General features: G+C 54.2%; 1 protein-coding gene across 1 annotated transcript in view; it reads right to left on the bottom strand.

Annotated features, from left to right (window-relative positions):
- PRKCZ (protein kinase C zeta) overlaps window positions 1-23,098 on the bottom strand; it is a 103,532-nt gene that overhangs the window by 17,369 nt on the left and 63,065 nt on the right. The window contains exons 5-10 of the mRNA XM_021683360.2: window positions 16,176-16,261; window positions 10,855-10,986; window positions 9,639-9,717; window positions 8,481-8,533; window positions 5,972-6,160; window positions 2,749-2,846 (exon numbers count right to left, since the gene is read on the bottom strand). Coding sequence (XP_021539035.1) covers window positions 2,749-2,846; window positions 5,972-6,160; window positions 8,481-8,533; window positions 9,639-9,717; window positions 10,855-10,986; window positions 16,176-16,261 — 637 coding nt within the window. The remainder of the gene's footprint in view (window positions 1-2,748; window positions 2,847-5,971; window positions 6,161-8,480; window positions 8,534-9,638; window positions 9,718-10,854; window positions 10,987-16,175; window positions 16,262-23,098) is intronic.

The following is a 23,098-nucleotide window of genomic DNA, read 5'->3' as shown; positions in this document are numbered from 1 at the left end:
GCCATGCCCAAGACGCCCGCGCACAGCTGCGCGGCGGGGCCCGTCTGCCAGAGGGTCACCCCGGCACCTGGCTCCAGCCCCCCGGACACCCCAGCTCCCGGCTCCAGCCCCCGGACACCCCGGCTCCCGCCTCCAGCCGCCGGACACCCCAGATCCCGCCTCCAGCCGCCGGACACCCCGGCTCCCGGCTCCCGGCTCCAGCCCTGCGGCCAGTGCCTATGTGTCCCTCCCCGTGCTGCTGGCTGCTCAGGCATGTGCAGGACTTTGAGCTCCCCTCCGAGCTGGTTGTAACATGTGCAACGCTCACTGATTCATGAGTCACAAAGAATGTGACATGTGTTCACTGTATACTTGTACCAAGGACATGACTGTACCTTAAAAAACATTCTTTAAGCAGCATGACTGCCTACAAGGTACCAAGCAAATGCTCGGGGCACAAACGCACTCAGCGCCACCCTGCTCCCTCCAGGAGCGCACCGTGGGCTGGGGACACAGGCACATACACACAGTTGGGGTCAAAGCAGGCACATAAAAATGGCCCAGGAAAGACACCCTATCCCGACTAACCAGGTGTTTAGAGCTTCTAGACAGACTGACAGATCCTGTAAAAATAAGAGACAAACTTGATGTCCTGGGATGTGGTCTCTCCTCGTGAACGCTGTAAACAAATCTACACGTCAGTCTGGTAAAGCAGAGAGGCTGGGTCATAGGATCACATAAACACCGAAGGGACGAACTTGTTTTCAGTTCTACTTAGCGCACCTGGGAACGTGACAGGCAGACCATCTCCGGGGGCAGAAAGTGCTATGCTCCAGGCAACGGAGACGCGAGTGAGGTTGAAAATCTGACCCTTTTACACCCACACCCCGACCAGTTCATACAGTAAAATCAACCATCAACCACAAAACAAAGTCTTCTGGAATCTCACCATTCAGGAAGTGTGGGGTTGGGATGGGTCGTCTGCCCTCAGGCATATTCCAGAATTCCCCAAGACCCCGGTCAGTGCTACACAGACCCACGGGGAGAATGCATGGAACACAACAATGGGACCTTTCCAGAAGCGCTGAAGCAGGAGGGCAGGGGAGGGCAGGGCCCACCTGGCGGCATGACAAAGATGGACAGAGCGAAGGGACCCAGGTTGCAGCAACCTCAGCCACAGGCCCAGGGGCCTGGACCGCATCCCAGAAGCAATTGGGGAAGTAATGAGAGGAGCTTTGAAGCGGGAGAAAGACACTTTAGATCTGTGTTTTCAAAATATGGCTTAACTCCAACATGGGGGAACTGACAGCCTGGGGAGCCCCAGGGACCAGATGCCCCAAAGAGGCTATGGTCAGGATTCAGGCAGGAGAGAAGGGAGGAATCTGAGACACGTTTAGGAGGCAGTATCAGTGAGATCCAGGGAGGGAACAACTACAGATTGGGGGGAAAGTCCATTTATCCCAGCTGCTTTGCATGCACAGGTGGCAGCCAAGTCAGGTGGGTCAAGGGACTGAAGGTCAGGAGGGAGGTGAGGGCGGACGTGTTCATAGGGATGTACGAGTCACCAGTCTGATTTACAGCTGAGCTGAGTTACCACGAGCCGGACAGAGACTGTCGTCCTCAGAAAGGCCTGCTTGCAAGGTGGCCCTTGACTGGAGTCTGGGAACTTGACTGGTAGACAGCTCCCTCCACCGATAAAAACCTCCCCTGAATCATAAGAGTGGTCTGCTGTGCATACACAATATGGTTTACACTGAACACCTTCTTTCCTTCTGGGAGTCTGGAATATTCTGGCACGTGCCAGCCCCCAGTAAAACCCCCAGTTGTCACAATTCCTTGCTGGACTATTGTGGTCTGTGTGACTCCACTCTTGGAAGCTCCCACCTGCTTTCCTCCCAACTTCACCCCATGAGCCTCTTCCCTTTGCCAGTTTTGCTTTATACCCTCTCATGGCAAGAAATCTTAGCCTTGAGTCCTACTATGTGCTGGTACTGTGAGTTCTCCTGCTAAATCACTGAACCTGGGGGTGGTCTTGAAGACCCCAACACAGAATATAGTCAGTATTTTTTCAAATAAACAAACTGGGTGAGTTCAAGTCAACCAGCTGAAAAGAATTTTTTTTTTTTAAGATTTTATTTATTTATTTGAGAGAGAGCACATGAGAGGGGTTAGGGTCAGAGGGAGAAGCAGACTCCCTGCCAAGCAGGGAGCCCGACGCGGGACTTGATCCAGGGACTCCAGGATCATGACCTGAGCTGAAGGCAGTCGCTTAACCAACTGAGCCACCCAGGCGCCCTGAAAAGAATTCTAAACACAGTATATACTGACTATCCTAGACCAGTGGTTTTCAAGCCTTTTGAAACAGTAGGATTCCAATATAAAGTTTTAAGTGCAGTTGTTGGTATTTTTTAATTCATTCCACTTATTGGTAATATCCATGAGCACAGAAACCCACCTCGTGCCCACTATGGCTTCCCAACACCTAACCCAATGCCTCTACTCCTGTACTCAGTAGGATGTTTTCAATAAATATTTTATAAATGCAATTAAATAATTTAGGTTCAAATCCATGAAATTTACTTAATACAAGATACCAGCTGATGAGAACAGCAAAGTTAGTCTGATGAGCCAAACAAAACAAAACAAACAAACCCATACTTGCAATGGAGAGAACCCTAATACGATGGTGGAAACCTCATGCCTACTCAGCCGCCATACAGTTCAATTCAGAAATCAGCAGAATCTTAGAAATACGCTCTTTTTTCTTACCGACTTGTTGTCTGGAAGCAGGAGTGTAAGCCGACCAGGAAAGGGTTGCTGGATGCCTGCTCAAACACATGCTTCTCTGTCTGTACCCAGTCAATATCCTGAAATAGAAACCAAGTCATGTTAATGAGGCTCCTGAATACTCTTCATCCTCGAGAAGGGGAGGAAAGAGAGAAATGTCTCCCACCTCTGCTTGTAAGAAGACAGTGCAGACAGGAAAGGAAAATGTCCATTAAGAAATAGATCACCACCACCATCCCCATCTCCACCACCATCCTCGCTATCATGTTCATCACCATCACCACCACCATCATCACCATCACCATCTTCATCACCATCATCATCACCAGCACCACCAGCACCATCACCACCACCATCATCACCATCATCATCATCATCATCACCACCACCGTCACCATCATCATCACCACCATCATCATCATCACTACCATCATCACCATCATCACCATCACCATCATCACCATCACCACCATCATCATCACCACCACCATCATCACCACCACCACATCATCATCATCACCACCACCATCATCATCACCATCATCACCATCACCGTCATCACCATCACCGTCATCATCACCATCATCATCATCATTGTCACCATCATTATCATCACCCTCATCACCATCACCACCATCATCACCATCATCACCACCATCATCACCATCTTCATCACCATCACAATCATCATCACCACCATCACCATCATCATCACCGTCATCTGTCACCATCTCTACCCCCATCACCAGCTGTGTGCTGGCCTCTGAGCTACAGGCCCTCCAAGCACTGCCTCATGTGCTCCCCGTGACAGCCTTGGGAGGCTGGGTTTCATCTCCACTTAAGACATAAGGAAACAGGATGGATGCTTAAGCAGATTCCCCAGTGTCCCATGCCCATCTCTAGAGCACCAGCTCCTATCACAGGGCTGTCTCCCTCCCAATCCACGTTGGAATTTGGGGAAAGCTACAAAGTCAAGTCTGTGCCTCCCTCTACACACTGATTTCCCTGTGTGTCTCTGCTTCCTTCTGTCTGTCTCAACTCCTCTCTGCCTTTCTCTAAAAGGACACCTCTCATTGGACTCATGACCCACCCACATAATCCAGGATGATCTCCCCAATATCCTTAACTTAATTACATCTGCAAGGACCCCATTTCCAAATAAGTTCAGATTCACAGGCTCCAGGGGTTAGGATGTGGCCATATCTTTTTGCAGGCCACCATCCAGCCCACTGCAGTGCCCCTACAGCCTAACGTCCATGGCCCAGACTGAGGGCCACAGACACCAGGGTCTCTCACAGATGCACACACACAGACATGCACATGACACACGCAGACATGGGGACACACACACACACACACACAGCTTCTACTTACTGACTCCTAGAATCACACTTTTCTCAAGAGATCACCTAAAAGTCCCACCTCCACATCTTGGCCCACAGGGGACAATTTGAAGATGCCAAGAATGAACCAAAGCAGTGAGTCTGTCCTGAATGCCTTTTCTTTCAGTTCTACAAACTTGACCTCAGACACTCCACTAACTTTCTAGCTGGCCAGGGTTCCAGTAAGGGGATCTGGAATCATCTTGCAGCGCTGCTGACGAGCAGTGAAGATGTGAGCAAGCCACTGCCTCCCGAGCCTCAGTCTCCTCAGCTGTGAGGCGTGGGTACCACCACTCACTTATGAGCTCAGCACTCAGGGGCCATTTGGGCAGTCTGTGCCCGCACAAATGCACCCTGCTGGTAGGGCAAGTAAAAGCTCTAGTTTAGCCCCAGCTCTTTCCTCCAAACCATGAGCCTGGGCCAGGGCTGGGGAGCCCTCCTGTGATCTGCTGGGCCCATGGACACCAAGTTGCCTCATGTACTACAGGGGCCGAACAGCATTATTGCTGCCTATGCGTCAGTCCTTCCTCTGCTTCTAAGAGACAGAGTCTGCATTCAACTGAAAGGAAAAGACCAAAAGTACATGAAGCCAAGGAGCCCAGAGAGATGCTCAACATCACTAGTCGTTATGGAAATGCAGATCAAACCACAATGAGGTGCCACTTCTCCCCCACCAGGGTCATGATTATCACAAACCAGAAAACGGCAAGTCCTGGAAAGGGTGCGCAGAACTGGAACCCTCACGCGCTGCTGGCAGGAACATGAAACGGTGCACCTGCCCAGCACGGTTCGGTGGTTCCTCAAATAGAGCGTGAATAACCCTATAAGCCAGCAATTCCACTCGTAGGCAAATCCCTCAAGAACCGGAAAGAGGGACTTGAACAAATACCCACACATGAACATTCACCGCGGCACAGCTTACAGTCGCCAAAAGGTGGGCGCAACCCCAATCTCTATCAAGAAATGAACCAAATGTGGTCTACTCATAAAATGGATTATTATTCAGGCATAAAAAGCAATGAAGTTCTAGGAAGCCTGGGTGGCTCAGTCAGTTACGCACCTGCCTTCGGCTCAGGTCATGATCCCAGGGCCCTGGGATCGAGTCCCGCATCGGGCTCCCTGCTCAGCTGGGAGTCTGCTTCTCCCCCTGCTCATGCACACGAGCTCTCTATCTCAAACAAAAATCTTTTTTTTTTTTAAAGATTTATTTATTTATTTATTTGACAGAGAGATAGAGAGAGAGAACAAGTAGGCAGAGAGGCAGGCAGAGGGAGAAGCAGGCTCCCTGCCGAGCAGGGAGCCTGACGCGGGGCTCGATCCCAGGATCCTGGGATCATGACCTGAGCCGAAGGCAGCTGCTTAACCAACTGAGCCACCCAGGCGCCCCTCAAACAAAAATCTTAAAAAAAAAAAAAAGGCAGTGAAGTTCTGATACGCGTACTATGTGGAGGAACCTCGGAACACGATGCTCCTTGCAAGAAGCTGGACACAAAGGGCCACACAGCGTGATTCCATGTACAGGAAATGTCGAGGAGAGCTAAGTCCAGAGACAGAAGGCAGATGAGCGGTGCCAGGGGCAGGCCATGGGGGGTGGGCGCTCACGGACACAGTGTTTCCTTCTGGGGGGGGTGACCGTGTCTTGGCACGAGACAGCGGTGACACAGCGCCACATCGTGACTGCACCAAACGCCACATGAACGTATACTTTAAAATGGTTAAAATGGCGAATTTTGTTATGTGCATTTTACTTCCATGGCAAGAAAGAAGCACGGGAGCCAGGATGAAGACCCTAAGTGGAAGCGCAAGCTGGCGTCCACGCTCACCTCGTCATCGTGGACCAGGTCCTTCTTCACCACTTTCATGGCGTACATTTGATCATTCTTCTTCAGTCGCACCAGGAGGACCTTGGCGTAGCTCCCACGCCCAATGACCCTGATCAGGTCGAAGTCCTGCAGTCCGAGCCCCTGAGATATTTTGATTCCATCCATCCCATCAATAACCGGCTTGAGGTCCTGAGGACAAGAGAGAAGTGAGAAAGGAAAGACTCCTCCCTGCGGAGGTTAAGTCCCTGCGAGCAATTCTGCTCACAGGCTCTGACTCCATGACCACCCCAGACCCCCCACTCACAGCCCGTGGCCACCACGGAGCATGTGGGTGCCCGGGGCCGGCCTCCCAGCACAGGCTCCCCGACCAGTGCTCTCCTGGGGGCTATAATGCCGAACTAGCTGATGTCTGCAAAGCGCAGCCACAGCCCCACGCAAGGGCTACAGAACGAAAGAGAAAGGCGATCCGATTAAGAACAGAAGCTTCCCTCCTACGAATTATTTCTGGCAAGGGTATCTGTGGTGGAGGCAGGAGGTACCTAAGTGCTCCTGTCTCATCCCAGATGCAGATGTTATGTTAATGAGAAAACTTTTGAGAAGCCCCAGGCCACCTAAAGGTGGGACCAAGCAGGTGATTAGAAGCTTGGAACTCAGTTTCACCCCTGACCTCCGGGGATGGGAGAGGGGCTGGGGATTGAGCACATTCTCCAACCGCCAGTGACTTAATCAATCATGCCTCTGTTATGAAGTCTCCAAACAAACCCCAAAGGACGGGGTCTGGAGAGCTTCTGGTTGGTGGACAGACATGTGGCGGTCTGCCTGGACAGGGCACGGAAGCTCCATATCCTTCCCCCATCCCTGACCTCATGCAGCTCTTCCGTCGGGTTCCTGAATTACAGCCTTTTATCATAAGCTAGTAATCTATTAAGTAGAATGTTTCTCTGAGTTCTGTGAGCTGCTCAAGCAAATTAATGGAACTCACGGAAAGGGTCATGGGAACCTTATTTATAGCTGGTTGGTGAGAAGCACAGGGGACCACCTAGCCTGCAAGTGGCCTCTGAGGGGGGCAGTCTTGTGGGCCTGAGCCCTTCACCTGTGGGGTCCGATGCTAGCTCCAGGTAGATGGGGTCAGAATTGGGCGAAATTGTGGGACACTTGGTCAGTGTCCTCCAAGAATCGGAGAACTGCTTAGTGATGTGGAAAAAGTACAACAGACAAAGGGTTTTATGCAAATAAAATTTGACAAAAATTGCAGCTCAAGAGCCAGCCCTGGACCCGCTCTGCCATATGGGCAGAGAGGGTGCTCGGGAACTGAACCCACAGCAGATACGGTGCCACACCTGGACCCTAAAGAGCCTCTGGGACGGCAGCCTCTGGAAGAGTCAAAAAGGATGTGCCCCAGACAAGACTGAGCTTGGCCATGGCAGCAGACCATGTTTCTGGAGCCAGGTCCTGGGCTGGTGCACGCCCTCTCCTCTCTGCCCCCAAGAGACCAACTTCACTGTACTGCACAGCCCACCCACCAAAGCAGGAGGGCCCCGTGCCCCATGTGGGCCATGCCCACGGGTGCCAACATCCTGTTGCTTCATGAGGTACCAATTTCCCAGTGGTGGGAACACTTGTCCTGTGACAGGAGACAGAAGATAGTTGCAGAAAATGTAAGCATTTGCACCTTGGGAGTGGGGATAATCAAGTTACCAGCAAATGTGGTGAGCATCTATCAGTCTACCTCTGACGTTGGCCCACCCAGCCATAAACTTGCCCAAAACAGGACAAAGGACAAGTCTGGTTCAGGGTGATTCCTCCACGTGGATCCCCGCAGACAACGGAAGCCGTGCAAGAGTACGAAGTGATCCCACTCTCCAGGGACCAGCCTTCCCACCTTTTCTCGAAGCACATGAGCCTGGGGTCTCCGTGTGCTCCTTGCAGCCCACTGTGGGGGCCCAAGCCACCCTTTACTGAAATGGGAGGAGCCACGCTGACGACTGGTGTTGTGGGAAGCTTCCCGTGTGCCAGCCATGGGGTAGGGGTTCCTACAAATGCTCTCAGTTCACCCGCACAAAAAGCTGTGGTCATTATCCAACTTGACCGAAGAGGATTCTGAGGTCAGAGAGTCCCCTGACCCAGGCTCGGACCAGGCCTGCTTGGGCTCACCTGGCCAATGACACCTCATCCCCCCAGTTCTGCATAGCTGTGAGAATGGTACACCACCACCACATCCTCACGTCTGAGATTCAGCACTGGCTTGTGTCTGCTGCACCCGCCGGCTCTCTGTCCACCTAACAATCCGGAGATTCCTTCTGTGCCGAATACTGGAGACTCCATGGGACTCTGCCCTGAACCCCTCAGCGTGCATCACCTGAGAGGTCCACAGACCATGCCCTCACGGTGAGCAACAATTCCCAAGCCTGTCTAGTTCATATTTAAATTTCTGTAATTGCCCCAGAAATGAGCTAATGAACTTCTAAAAAGAAACTGGAAACACTAACGAGCCATTTTATACACTCACCTCAGAATCATCTTTAATGTTGTCATGTTTCCGGGTTGAAGAAATGTAAGCAACTGGTGAAGAGAGAAAGAAAGCAACAGGACATTGCAGGCTTTGTCAGGAACGCAGCCTGAGACACAGGAGCTCCCATGGCCCCTCACTCCTCTGCGGACACCTGCGGTCCAGGCCAGGCCGGCTGCACTGAGGGCAAATCTCGGAGCAGCCACACCTCACTGCAGAGCCCTAAGAAAATGCAGCTTCTTGGTCCCACCCAGGCCTCCTGACTCTGCACCTCTGGGCGTAGAGCTGGGGAACCTGCATTTGTGACAGGTTTTCTCAGCGATTCATCTAGAAGTAAGCATTCACAAGAGTTCGGTGTCTAGCCTTCCAGATGTTGTTCTTAGAGTATGCAGGTGGGTGGGAGAGAGGATGGATGCGTGGATGGATGAGTGGAGGGTGGGTGGGTAGATACATAAGTGGCTGGATGGCTGGATGGGTAGTAGTTAGGTAGGTGTGTGGCGGGTGTGCCGTTGTTGTTTATTAGGAATCTCCTTTGTGTGAGGTTTTGTGCTAAATGCTTTATGTTCTGTGGTCTCATTTCATCCTTCAAGCGCTCTCAGGGCACAGAACTCACATTTACCATGCTCTTAACAGTGCACAGACTTTGGGAGCTCAGAGCTGGGCTATCGGTCCAACTAGTATTCAAAATCTTTCTCCAAATGCTTCTGAGCATTAAAAAAAAAAGTCTCTCCTCCACCAAAAAAACCCCATAAAATCCCACAGAAACTCAAGAACCAACTTGACAGCAGGCTTTTCCATGGAGACCAGCCTATGCAGCAGCCCACCCGTGGGAGGGCCTGCCTGTGGTAGCCGCCAAAGTATCTTCTAGAACTCCCAAAGTCGGTACCGAGGGAAAACGCCCACCTAGACTCCTATGGCAGCCACTCTCAGAGATGTGTGTGCCCAGGGAAGGCCACCCCACTCTGCCATCTCTGCCCAGGGATGATGGAAGGCCCTAGAGACGTCCCCAGCCCCGCAGTGAGGGGCGCATGCTTGCCAATATTGACCCTCAGAGAGCAGATGGGAGCTAGAGAGGATTCGTGCTCAGAAAGGGGAGGCACGCAGGAATTCCAGGGTGGAGAGCCTGGGCTCCACCAGCAGGAAGAAAGCAGCCCCTACTTCCATCGGTGTCCTCAGAAGGAAGGTCCACATCGTCCTTGTCATCTACTGCAGGTTCTTGGGAAGGCATGACAGAATCCTGCAAAGAGATGGGCATTACAAAGTGACCAGGCAGGCGTTACAATGTAGCTTCTGGAGACACTGTGTGGCTTTCTATCACCACCTCCTGTGATATACACATTATAGCCCATGTCCTAATACATATTCCACAAATCACCTGCTAACCTTACCACACTGGAGACAGGAAGACCCACACGGACATCTCCTGTGATCCTATAGCAGGAGACCACTCAGCACCTCAGGCTGTGACCTTTCCAGCAGGTGCTTTAAAAAATGGGGCCTTTGTACATAATGCTTGGTAGTCTCCCCTGCCCCCACCGCCGCATCACAGAGTCCTGAGGGCTGATGTCACAGCTGAGGCAGCCCCCTATTGGCCAACATTAAGCTCCAGGCGTTGGCATCCCTCAGCCCCTGACTGATACATCTCTGGGGCTGGCCTTATTTCTCAGGCTAACGTGGACCTATGGGGTCAAAGGGTATGTGCACCCTTTTGGTTTTTGGCAGCCACGGCTGGAAGGACTTTAGAAAGACCGTGTGCATTTCCCCCACACCAGTCCATGTAGGGACCCCACCTCCCAGTGCTCAATCAGGGTTAGACATCAGATGAGCCAACCCGCCCAGACATGCCTGCCAGAGGCCCAGGAGGAACTCAACGTCCTGCTCCTGCTCAGGGTCCCACGAGCACTACCAAGCCTGAATACTCAGGAGGGAAATGAACAACACATCAAAGGGCCAGGGTGCTTTACGTCCACGGTCATAGGCTGAGGGGCATGGGGGGTGCATCCTCCGACTTTCAGGGAGGCATGGGCTTTCCCTCTGTGGCTCCTTAGAGCTGCTTCATGCCTCAGGTACAGATGAGCCTCCCCTTGCTCCCGTACCTTCATCCCAGCATGGCAGAGGGCCCTGGAGGCCCCGCTAGAGGCCACCCGCCCGAAGAGTGCTGGGGGCTCAAAGGGCGTGGGAAGAGGGGCCCCAGCCGGGGTGCTGGCCGGGGTCATGGCTCTGCAACCCACAGGCACCCCCTCCTTTTGTCTCATTGGTGGCAGGACCCTATTCAGACGGGGGGAGCCTGAGGGTCACCAGGGTCAGTGTGGACAATGAGCTTGAGGCTGCCCCCACTTGTGGGCCCCCAGGGCCCTATCTGGCCCACACTCACCATATGCCTTTTGCAGGTCAGCGGGACAAGCACGTGGCAGCGTTTATGGACCAGCAGCTTGCAGTTGATGCACCGGTAGCCCTGCCTTGCGAGACCCCATATCCTTTCACTGCACTGGCCACAGTACGCTCTCTGCAGGCAAGAAAAGCAGCCATCAGGCCGAGGGCCAGGGTGTCCCCTGAAGCCACGCTATACTAGGGACCCAGCTCAGCGCTGGGGCATGTGGCATCTTCCCTGATTTCCTCAAAAGGTGACAGGGAGCTAGGACAAGAGGTGGCCCAATCAGCTGGTCACATCTGGACACGAGGCTCTGCCCAAGCTCGGGAGCCCCCACTGGGGTCCGTCCCCAGGTTGGGGGAACCAAGGGCCCCAAGGAGGGGGCTGGGACCCCGCTCTGGCAGGGGTGATGAGACCCCTCCAAGGGCAAGGACCCACCCCTGCTTGCAGGGGCTGGAGGGGGATCACAGCTCCTGCTGGGCTGTGTGCAGAGACCCAGGCTGAGACAGGCATGGGAGATGTCCAGATTCGCCTCTGGATGACCACGGAGAGAGGGACTCTGCCCAGCATTCTGACGTGTCATAACTTTGAACTGCTAGGGGCAGTCTGCGATTATCTTGGGTGTTTTGTTTTGTTTTTTATATTTTTAAAGATTTTTAAGTGGTAAATCTTTTTTCTTCAAGGTTCTAAACATCTGAAGCTAATAGTAACTATCAGTTTGTTTGGTGATGTTTTCCTAATTTTTAACTGTTACAAAGTGCATGAAGATGAATGTGTTCAGAAATCTGTTCACACGTGGCAGGAGGTGCACGTGAGTGGCGCCGGGTTCCCGTGATCATCTTTCCTCTAGCTGTTACTCATATGCATGTTTAACAAATTTCATTCTTTTGAGAGAGCCTCTCATTATTCCTGAAGAACAATAAAAAGGACCACAATTGTACTGAGCGGAGTTCATTTATGCCCGATGGAATCCTCTTGGCGTGGGGCGTGGTGGCTTGGTGGCATGGACAGACCGTGTGCCCGGAGCTCACAGCCACAGGCACCGAGAAGCCGACTCCTCATCAGCGAAGTGCCAAGCGGGGAAACCAGGGCCCAAGGGAGCCAGTCCCCACACACAGAGCTTCAGGTCCTGGTCACAGCTCTGCGGCCAGTGCCCGGGGCTGTGCCCAGCACACAGTCAGTGCCCAATACATGTTTGCTAAGGTCAAGCAAACACACACACAGCCCCGTTATTTTTAACTTTGAAAACAAGACAGAAAAGCATTTATTCCAAGTTGTCTGTATTGCCTAAAGCATCCCTCCCACAAGCAGCCAAACGCAAACCGTGGGGCCGTCGGGGAATGGGCTGAAGTACAGCGGACGGCAGTGAGGGCTGGATGGGGGGCGGCCGCAGGGACCCCTGACAGTGTCTCCAGCTCTGGCCGCCCTCGTTTCGTACCAGCATTGCCCAAGTAGGGCAACCGCTGAACGCCTAACTTCGGAAGTCAAAGAAGAGCTTCGGGTATGAAGACCAGTTTTCATTCTCTTCTGTGTGTCCGGCTGCGTCAAACCATTTGTGAAGCCATTAAGAACAATTCACCTTCTTATATAATATGCTAACGTGTTTAGCTTTCCCACGGTCACGTTGCACAACTAATCTGCAGTGCTTCTTCCGTCAGCCACTCGGTGGCTTCACAAATTCACATATTCCTTCCCAGAGATAAGCAGGGGCTGGTAGGCCAGCTGCTGACGGAGAGCAGCACGCTCTCCCCGGGCTCCGCACCAGGGACATGGAAGGGACGTGGGACCCATGCACCCACGCCGCTCAGGACAGGCTGCCAAGGGCTCTTTAGCTCAGACATCTGTTTGAACTGTTAACACTTCGGGAAACATGACACTAAAAAACAAAACCTAAACCCTAAGCTTCGATACTCTGAAATTCACCTGAATGAATAAATTGATGGAATGAAAATATTTTTAAGCCTCCTTACACGCTGCTGACTTGGTTCCTGGCTCGTATTTTCAATCACGCATTCTACTTTTCAGTCACCCTGAACTCCTTTCCGTCTAAGCCTTTGGTCTGGGTTTTTGCAGGTTCTTGCTCGGATGCCCTGTTTCCACTGTGCTTTGTGCTTCCTGACCGTGAGCTCAGGTGTCCTACTGGTTCATCTGTGGGGTCCTCTGAGGCTGGGCTGTCGAGGAGCCACACCTCTGCTGGCCCCTGGTGAGCCCTCCTGGGCTGGCCCACTAGGCTGCGGATCAGGGCTGCAAGAGTGTGGGAGGTCCAGCTTGAGGCTGCAGATTCTCCGTGCATTCCTGCCTCTTCCTACAAGGTATAAGAAGCTATTGCTCTTCCTGGGGCCGGAGGGACAGCCTCATTCCTCCCTCCTGCATCTTCTGAATCCTGCTTTCATGCTAATGCAGGGTGGGGAGGGGGGGTCTCATGCTGGGCCCAAAACCTGCTCCTCTTGAGGCCTTGATCCATTCAGCAAGTAGTAACTCCAATCTTCTACCCTAGGAGCAGGCAAACTACAGCTGTGGGCCAAATGCGGCCATGTTTTTTATAAATAAAGTTTTATTGGAACTTGGCTTCGCTCATCTGTTTACCCCGTCTTTGGCTGCTTTTACATTACAATGGGGTTGGCAGTTCAACAGAGACCTGGTGGCGCACGAAGTCTAAGATATTTACTCTCTGGCCCTTGACATGAATTGCTTGCTAACCCTGTCCTAGCTGCTTGGACCAAAAAGCTTAGGAGGAACCCTTGACCAGCATTTACGGGAAATGCTCATGCCCTGGGGTCCCCAGGCCCAGGCTCTGACCTTGCCCTCATGCCACCCCATCCATGGCACTGGTGTCTCCTTTTCTAGGGTGGAGGTCTTCATTTCTCCTCCAGAAACTTGCTGGATCTCTCCCTTTGATTCACCAGTGGAACTTTTTCTCACTGTTCTAGAAGAAAAGTCGTGTCAAGGACAAATAAAGATCCTGGTGGGGAGACTCAGCCATATGACTGACACCCACTCACTTTCTGCCCAGGTCACCGATGAAGAACATGAGAAATGATCTCTTGTGGGCCCTTGCCCCGTAAATCTTGCTGATTCCTGCAGAACCAAGTGTGTAGCTCTTAAAACATCCTTTCAAGTGACAGGTGGAGGTGATCCGCACAATCCTGTGATTAACATGGTGAATGGTGCAGACCCAGCCTCCAGGGTCCGAGCAAGACACAGGACTCGGAACCAAGGACAATCAGGTGGGAAATCAAACTTGGCAACACGTTGCAGGCTCCTGTGCCTCCTCATTCTGTGAACACTGAACAGTCTAAGAGTCGAGGGTCTTTGGCCCCCTTCCCAGTCCCCCTGTGTTTGTGAAAACCTACTTTTGGTGCTCTGGGGACAGCTGAATGGGGTGGCAGGGGCACCCCTGGGAGTCCCCACTCCTCCACAGAGAGGAAAAGCCTTTTCTCACTGACTGTGGGGGGGGGGCCAGGAAGGGCAGGCAGGGAGAGAGGGTGACGGCCTGTACCTTGCAATCAGAGAAATGGGTTTTTCTCCTAAAATCTGCAGAGAGGGAGAAGCCAGGTCCCTCTGTGCTGCCTGGGCCCCGGCCTGTCTTGCTGGGTGGGTGGGCTTCATCTTGGACCAGTGAGTGTGCGGTAATGAAGGAAACAGCGTTTCCCTGAAAGTCAACATGGGGGGTGGGGGGGTGGCGCTCCTAGAACCTTCTGTCTGATATCCCGAAGGCTGGCCAGTCCCATCTGGCTGAGATCCCTCTCTGTCCAGAACCAAGCCAGCGCCCAGAAGCCACCTGGCCACACAGCTGGCTGGAAAAATAAACACAGGGTGGGGGCGGCAGGTGCCTCGCATCCTGGGGGTTGGGACGTTTCCATCTCTTCACGCTGTCAGCAGCCAGGGTTCATCCTATCTGGTTGGCTCACCACAGCATCTCCCATCCACACCCCGTCAGCCCACCCAGAGATGGAACAAAGGTCTATCACCCACGCATGCCCCCTCAGTCCTCACCCTCCAGCAGCACTTGGCATCAGGGTCCTCTCATACCTTCTTGCTTGGTGATGCCTGACCTCCCCAAGGCATCCGAAATTCCTTGGACCCCCTGTTCTCCTGCCACCCACCTGGGTTCCTTCTCATTCCTGATAGACACGCTCCATTCTTTCTTGGTCCCTAATACAGTGCCCCTAGGGCTCCCCTAGCTGACTTTCTTCCAGTCATTAGTTACGATAAACAACAAATCTGTGTTCAGAGTCCCTGTGCCCAGAGCACTAGGCCCGGTGGGAGAGAGCAGACACAGACCTGTGAGGAACATCAGCCGCACATGGGAATGGGGGCCGCAGAGAAAGGGCTGCAGGGATGATTGTCTGAACCAAGAGGGAGTAAGGCACAGCATGAGCTCTGAGCATGCAGAGGAGGGGGGAGGGTGGGCAGGGCAGAGTCTCAGGACGTGCAAAGGCCCTCAGGTGTGCATGCGCTTGGCTGTGGGAGTGGGTTGAATGATGTCCCCCAAATTCATGTCCCCTTAGAACCTCCAAATGTGACCTCATTTGGAAAAAAAATTTTTGTAGATGTACCGTCAAAATGAAGTCGTACTGGATTGGGCCGGCCCTAACCATGCCTGGTGTTAGGAGAGAGCAGAGGCCACGTGAGGGCTGCTGCAGCTACAAGCCGAGGATGGCCGGCAGCCCCCAGGGGCTACAAAGAGCAGGAAGGATCCTCCTCTAGAGCCACCAAAGGAGCACAGCCCTGCACACACCTTGGTTTTGGACCTCTGGCTCCAGAACTGGGAGAGAATGAGTTTCTGCTTTAAGCCCCGGAACACGAAAGTCCTTGGCCAGTGAGGCACCTGTAGGTACCACCCCTTCCACTGTGAATTGGGCCCATCACAAAGCCACCTGAATCGCATCACTTCTAGAGAACAGAAGAGCATCCTGAAGAGAACGGATGGAAAGGATGGGCTGGGAGCCACGTGGGTGGCAGACACGGGGCTGTCGGGGTTCCGGGGCTCACAGGAGACGCACACCATGCACACCAGCATCATCAGTCAAATCCGCAGACCCACTTCTGACCGCAAGCAGGCCAGGACCTCAGAGCCCCCACGCCCCCAGCAAGGGCGGCCTGACCCGGGCCAGCAGAGAGACTCGGAGACGCGCACACCACATTTGTCAGGCGGCCACCACGTGCAGAAAAGGCCCAACACTTCAGGACCGGGCTTGTCGGCCTCTGAAGCCCATCCCACTCTCAGCGGGAAGTGTCCCCACCTCTCCCTTGGCTGGTGAGGGCAGGGCAGGCGGGGCGGGGACAGCCCGGGAGCTGGGGGCTGAGACAGTGGCACTCACCCTGTTAAAGCGCTTGGCCTGGAAGAGATGGCCGTTGGCGCGGTACAGCTTCCTCCATCTTCTGGCTCCGCGGCGGTAGATGGATTCTGGGGGGACAGGAGAGGGGGTAAAGAAACAGCCCCACCCCACCCGAGGTGCCCTCGGGGACAGCCGCCCTGGCAGGGAGGACAGCGGCTGGGCGGCCCCCCTGAGGGTCCGGCTGGAACGTCATCGGAGGCCAACGCGCTTCCAAGCCCGCCTCCCTGTTTTCCTTTCCACCCTCCTTCCCTCCAGGCACGGAAACCAGGCCCCCTTTTCCACACCGGGGTGCGGTGCACACGGGCTGTGAGCTCATGGCTCACCGTCCTGGAGGGGCAGCGGCTGCCACATGGAGTCCACGGTCTGCCTGAAATGCAGCCCAGTGTCCCCCCACCTGACAGATCTTGGGGCAGAGGTGAGGCAGACACACCAAGCACTTAGGCTGAGTCGAGGGTTACCAAACACGTCGCTTTCGAAAAAGCGCATTCAATAATCCAAACTTGTAAGAAGGACACCGCTAATCAAAAATGCTAGAGTTACACGTTTAACTAGAACTGTTGGTTTCATTCATCCCTAAAAATGCTCGTAACTTTGCTCCTTCCAAACACTCTGAAGTGAACGCTGGTACAAAATACTCAGGGTACAACGGGAAGCTTTGTGCTTTTATAAAGTTCCGCAGTGAAAACCACTTTCATGAGTCGTGGAAGTGCCACGAACGTACACCAATGCGGAAACTAACGAAATGTTTTCAAAACAAGCAAATTACCAGCTCTGGCTGGACCATGCTGAAATCAGGTCACAGCCACCAGAGAGCCCACTTCTCTCCCTTTAAATGGGAGACTGGAGAAACAAGACGTCCAGATTCCTCTGCGGCAGGAGCCCCACAGCCGGTGGGCAGCTGGGGGTTTGGCAGAGACCCACGCATCACCCAGGACCCCTCAAAGGTGTCCTGCCACAGACTCTCAGCCAACACCCAGACGGGAGCAGAGCCGGCGGGAGGTGGCACCAGCCTTCACCCTCCTGCTCCCTGACCTGCAAGTTCACACCTGGGCTGCAGGCCTGGGGTCCATTGGCCCCTCAGCTCTAAGGAGTCCCTGGTGACCCCCAGGGCCTCTGCCCAGATCGACAGGGTGTGTCCTGCCATTTCCAGCCCGTCCAGCCGACCTGGCTTGATTTGGGGGCGGGTCCATGCTGATGTCCACAGGACTGACCGTCCCCATGTCCCATGCATGCCCCCTGACCCTCCCTGCATGTGGCATTCACAACCCCCAGCTGTCCTGCAGAGAGAAGGCACTGAGTGACAGACACAGACGGGGGGCACAGAGACGCAGAGGGAGCTGAGCTGGCCTAGCGCCAACACTCTGGTTTTCTTGTGCCCAGTGCACGCACCACACGGAAATCCACAAATACGCCCGACTAGGTATCCTTCAAATTTGGCTAAAGCTGCCCGAAATAAGAAACACAAAGATGCCCCAGCAGAGGCCAAGGGGTATGAGGGGGTGCACAGCAGGCAGGCAAACTCACTGAGGGGACAAGACCAAGGGCTGCACGCGGCCCCCACAGGCCCAGAGCGCTAGAGGGGGGCTAACTAATCGTTTCAGGACACACAGCCGTGAGATGAAGTTGTTCTAGTAAGTGGAAGACCAATGCCAAGTTCCGGACGGTGCGGCCTCTGGGAGGCACCCCCTGGGCACGTGGGTGCTGGCTGAGCTCCGTCCCGCGCAGCTGCTACGGCCACACGTGTCCACTACGCCGTATGCTCTGTGGGTACCCGAGCCACACGCCCGCAGGCGCCTCAGCCCACGCTAAACCCTGAGCAGGCAAAACTGCAAAACCAGAGGGAGGGGCCGGAGGTAGCAACAATAGGCGGGCTACAAAGTAATTTCAGGTATTTCCCTCTGACTCATCTTCAAATAAAACTCCATCTCATTTTTTTCTTTAAGGACTCATTTGAAACCTCTCTTTTTTGGCGGGGGCGGGGGGGGCATGGGGGCCAGGAACAGGTGCTGAATTTTTATTTTAAATAAAGTGTATCAAATTTTAAAAATGAAACAAAGCTCTAAGCAGGCAAAGAAAGGCCCTGTCCCCTGCTGTGGTCCTGCCTGGGGCGGGGAGGGGGGCACGCCCCCTGCCACTGCCCGCCCGCCTGCCGGTTCACGGGAGGCAAAGTATGACCTTGCTGCTGGTTAACTGGAGACTGAGTATGGCTTCAGGAAATGTGTGCCTCTGGGCAAGGGTGGTTCATTCTGTGTGTCAGCTGGGCTGGGCCACGGCACCCAGATATGTAGCCAAACGTTTTTCTGGATGTTTCCATGAGAGTGTTTGGTTTTTTTGTTTGTTTTTATTTGTTTGTTTTTTAAGTTGTCTCCACACCCAGCGTGGAGCCCAATGCAAGGCTTGAACTCACAAGCCTGAGATCAAGACCTCAGCTGAGATCAAAAGTCAGATACTTAACCAACTGAGCCACTCAGACACCCCAAGGGTGTTTTTGGATGAGACTGACATTTAAATCAGTGGAATTTGAATGAGGCAGACTGGCCTCCCTGACATAAGTGGGCCTCATCCAATCAGTTGAAGGCTTGACTAGAACAAAAGATGGGCGTCCCCTGAGCAGGAGGGAATTCTGCAGCAGCCAGACTTTGGACTTGAACTGAAGCTTAGACTCTTCTTGGGTCTCCAGCCTGCCCGCCGATCCTGCAGATTTTCGATTTGCCCACCTCCCTAATTGCACGGGCTAGTTCCTTAAAACAGAAGTCCTTGTCTCTATGCACACATCCTTTTGGTTCTGTTTCTCTGGAGACCCCCGACTCACACGAGGTCTCTAAGATGGTATTTACCATCATCCCCACCCTATGCAGAGACAGAAAGGCGTTTTCAGAGCCCCTGGCATTGCAGACCCCGGCAAGGCACCACCCCAGGCAAAGGCAGGGGAGCCCCTGGGGTGTCCAATCCACGCCCAGGCCACTACCTGGAAAGCAGCGGTCAGGTGAGTTATAAAGAACCACAAGGGACAGCGTGACATCCCTCACTTATAAAACACACACACACACACGCAATTTATTTCGGATTTGCAGAAAGTTCAAAGGCAGACCAGAGGGTTCCCACGTAACCTGCCCACAGCTTCCCCTCCCATTAACACCTGACTTCCCTCTGACGTATTCAAGACAGAGATGAACACCAGGGCTGTTACCTAAACTCCAGCTGGAGCCGGCATCCTCCTCAACGGCCTTTTTAATATACTTCATGGTTGAGAACAGTTCCAGACTTAAGGGAAAACTGCAGAGAGAGGACGAGACCCCACAGAGCGCACGCCCAGTGTCCTCTCTGGCTGACGTCTTACAAGCGTGCAGCACATTTGTTACGACTAATGAAGCAGTAGCGACGCGACGTTGTTGACTCGGGCACATACTCTATTCAGATTTCCTTAGCTGCTTCTCGATGTATTCGTTCTGACCCAGGTGCCACCCAGAATCCCACACGGTACTTCACCCCTGTCTGCTCAGGCCCCTTTGGGTAGTGTAGCTTCCCAGCTGTCCCTGGTTTGACAACCTTGCTGGCGTGGAGTGCGGGTCAGACGCTGTGTCGAATGCCCCTCTCCTGGGGTTTGCTTGCTGTTTCTCTCAAGACTGGACTGGGATTACCACCTCCCTAATTTTTTTTTTTTTAAGATTTTATTTATTGGGGCGCCTGGGTGGCTCAGTCGTTAAGCGTCTGCCTTCAGCTCAGGTCATGATCCCGGAGTCCTGGGATCGAGCCCCGCATCGGGCTCCCTGCTCGGCGGGAAGCCTGCTTCTCCCTCTCCCACTCCCCCTGCTTGTGTTCCCTCTCTCACTGTGTCTCTCTCTGTCAAATAAATAAATAAAATCTTTTAAAAAAAAAAAAAGATTATTTATTTATTTATTTATTTATTTATTTATTTGAGAGAAAGAGAGCGAGCGAGAGCATGAGCAAGGGAAGAGGTAGAGGGAGAAGCAGACTCCCCACTGAGCAGGGAGCCCGATGCGAGACTCGATCCCAGGACCCTGAGATCATGACCTGAGCCAAAGGCAGATGCTTCACCAACTGAGCCACCCAGGTGCCCCTCACCTCCTTAACTTCTGAATCAACTGAGCACCTTTCCTGCAAAACCCACATTCCCACCATGGCAGCCACCAAAACCCCCAAAACTTTCAAACCTCGGACTGTTTACTAGAAGGTTCCCCAAGTGCAGGGCTGGATGCAGTTGGATGATGTCCACTCTGCCTGAGCCCCTGAGCTCGGCGGGGACCCAGCCATCCCCTGCCCTCCCAGGCCAGGGCCATCAGCCTCGTAGGCCACTGGCTCAGACAACTGTCACATTTGCAGATTGTGGGTTTCTGCCTGGAAAGTCAGAGCCCCTATCCCTGATCTGAAGTGACAGCCACAGTGTAAAAAGAAGAAAAGAGCACGTGTCCTCAGAGAACATGCGTGTGCGGATGGGCGGGTGCTCTGGGAATGACGCTGGCCCTGCACCCCCACTGAGTGTCCGCCCCATCCCCACTGATCTCAGTGCCCGCAGAAGAGGGTCCCCCACACGTCAGGTGGGCAGGAAAGGCCTCCATGGGAGAGTCGGGGCCCTAGGGTCCTGGCGGATCTGAGGTTCTGTCTTGGCTGCGCGGTCAAGGCCGAGCCCCAAGGTCAGAGTGTGCCTGCCAGGGGCCCTTCCCTGCGCCCTGGATTGGGAATCATGGAGAAGCTCGGCCAGCTCCCAGAGGCGCCGGGGGCGCATGGGCTGCTCTCCCCCCTCCTCTCAGCCTCAACTCCAACCCTTGGAAGAAGCTCTTTGCTTGTCTTTGAAATTCTATAATTAGGAGGCTGCAGGGAATTTTAACGAGCTCAGTTTCTATGGCAATGCAGCGTCTTGAGGGCTCTGACAAGAAGAGCACGTGGAGCGACAGTGTGAAAAAACCCCACGTCCCGCAGACACGGGGACGAGCGTGGGCAATGCCGAATTTCCGGGGCAGGGCAGCACGGCAGGAAAAGCCTCTCTTGTTGTTCACGGGAAATGGACCACAGCCCAGGGTGACCAGCACAGCCCCGTGGCGCCTCCGAGCCAGGCAGGGAGTGCTCCCTCGATGTGGCACACGTCAGGGCGCACTGCGTGGGGACAGCTGAATGCCGTCCCCCCCAGGGGGTGTCCCGCTGAGTGACCTGGCCCCAAGCAGGGCCAAGGAGCTGGTGAGGTGGCCTTGGGCCCAAAGGTGGAAAGTGGAGTGCAGCAGACAGCAGGGGCTCGGGCAGAGTGGGTGCCACCACCCGCAGGCCCAGCTCCCTCCCCGACGGCCCCCTGCTGGACTGGGTGCCCCCGGGGCAGGGACCTCCCATCTCTCTGAGCAGGTCTCCTCAGTACAAGGCTCAGCCCTGGCTCATTCTGACACAAAACAGTACTGACAAAGAACACATTCCCAGGGCTAGGACGTCTAAGATATCCTGGTCACTTAGTCATCCAGGACTGTGTGCAGAGATGTGCGTGTTGGGGGAGAAAGGTGGTGGCCGGGGGTCCTGCAGGGCCGAGCTCTGCATCACATCGCTCCACTGGTTCCCCCAGGACCCCTTGTTCTCGCCAGATGCACATTCCACCCACAGGCTTCTATGACATGCTACCACGTGACCTTCTGAAACCAGCAGTCTGGGGTTTCGGGTGGGACCTAAGCCTGGCTGCAGGGGAGGTATCTGGTGCTTCCCTAGTGGGAACCCTGGCTGGAAGGTTCCGAGGGACAATGGAGCATCCCTGTGACTTAGGAAACCCAGCCATGGCTCATGTCCCAGGCCTGCAAGGAGCAGGATGCCAGGACACAGACCTCTTCCGTGGAGGGACGTCCCCGATCACAAGCCTGCTTCTCACCATCCTGTTTCCCAGCTGAAAATGTCATTTATTTTTTATTTATTTATTTTTTAAAGGTTTTATTTATTTATTTGAGAGAGAGAATGAGATAGAGCATGAGAGGGGGGAGGGTCAGAGGGAGAAGCAGACTCCCTGCCGAGCAGGGAGCCCGATGCGGGACTCGATCCCGGGACTCCAGGATCATGACCTGAGCCGAAGGCAGTCGCTTAACCAACTGAGCCACCCAGGTGCCCTGAAAATGTCATTTAAAGTATGCTAGACTTTGAAAGGGGAGTGAAGAAGAACCACAGTAACAGAAGGGGACCTGGGATTGGCCTGGGGACCACTCAGCATGGAAGGCGAGTGGCCTTCTCGGGTCACGTCGGCCACAGCCCCTGCTCCCACAGACATGGTGTGCTAGCCTGGCTTCTGCCTGCACCCCAGGGGCCCCCTCCTCCCCACAAGGCATCTGCACACAGGACACGGCCTTTGTCACTACGATCCCATGGAAGTCTAGGGAAGTACACGGAAGACAACAGAGGCCCTCGACCCTCAGTACGGGAGTGAGGCCCTGCTCAGCTCCATGCTGGCGCCCCATCCCGCCTGCCCGCACTGGCTCATCCCTGGATACCAGTCCGCACCCTTGCCAGGCATGGGGGACACAACAAGAGTCTGTCCTCTTGGAACTGATGGCAAATGATGGGAAACACGATGAATATGTAAATGGCCGGTGCTGGAGGGAAGTGCAAGTCAGGGGATGAGGGGGCTCGGAGGGGACGGCTGGGCAGTGGCGCCAAGGGGGGGTGGCGAATCAGCCACGTGGTCAGAGACCTCGGGGTGGGCCCCGCGGACGGTGGGCCTATGGGGCAAGGCTGCATCGCCCAGGGTGTGTGCGAGGCACCTGTCATTCTAAGTCCTGGCTTTCCTCACTGGGAGCAAATGGGAATAAGGATGCGCCCCGCCCATGTGGTGCCGTCCCCGACATCGCCTGCCCTTCCTCACGTGGCCCTGGCGTCGCCCCCCCAACCTTGGCACTGCTGGGGGTGGGGTGCTGAGCTCATCT

This window comes from Neomonachus schauinslandi, chromosome 4 (genome assembly GCF_002201575.2).
Source record: "Neomonachus schauinslandi chromosome 4, ASM220157v2, whole genome shotgun sequence".
NCBI classification, from domain to species: domain Eukaryota; kingdom Metazoa; phylum Chordata; class Mammalia; order Carnivora; family Phocidae; genus Neomonachus; species Neomonachus schauinslandi.
This window is presented reverse-complemented; position numbering and strand designations above follow the sequence as displayed.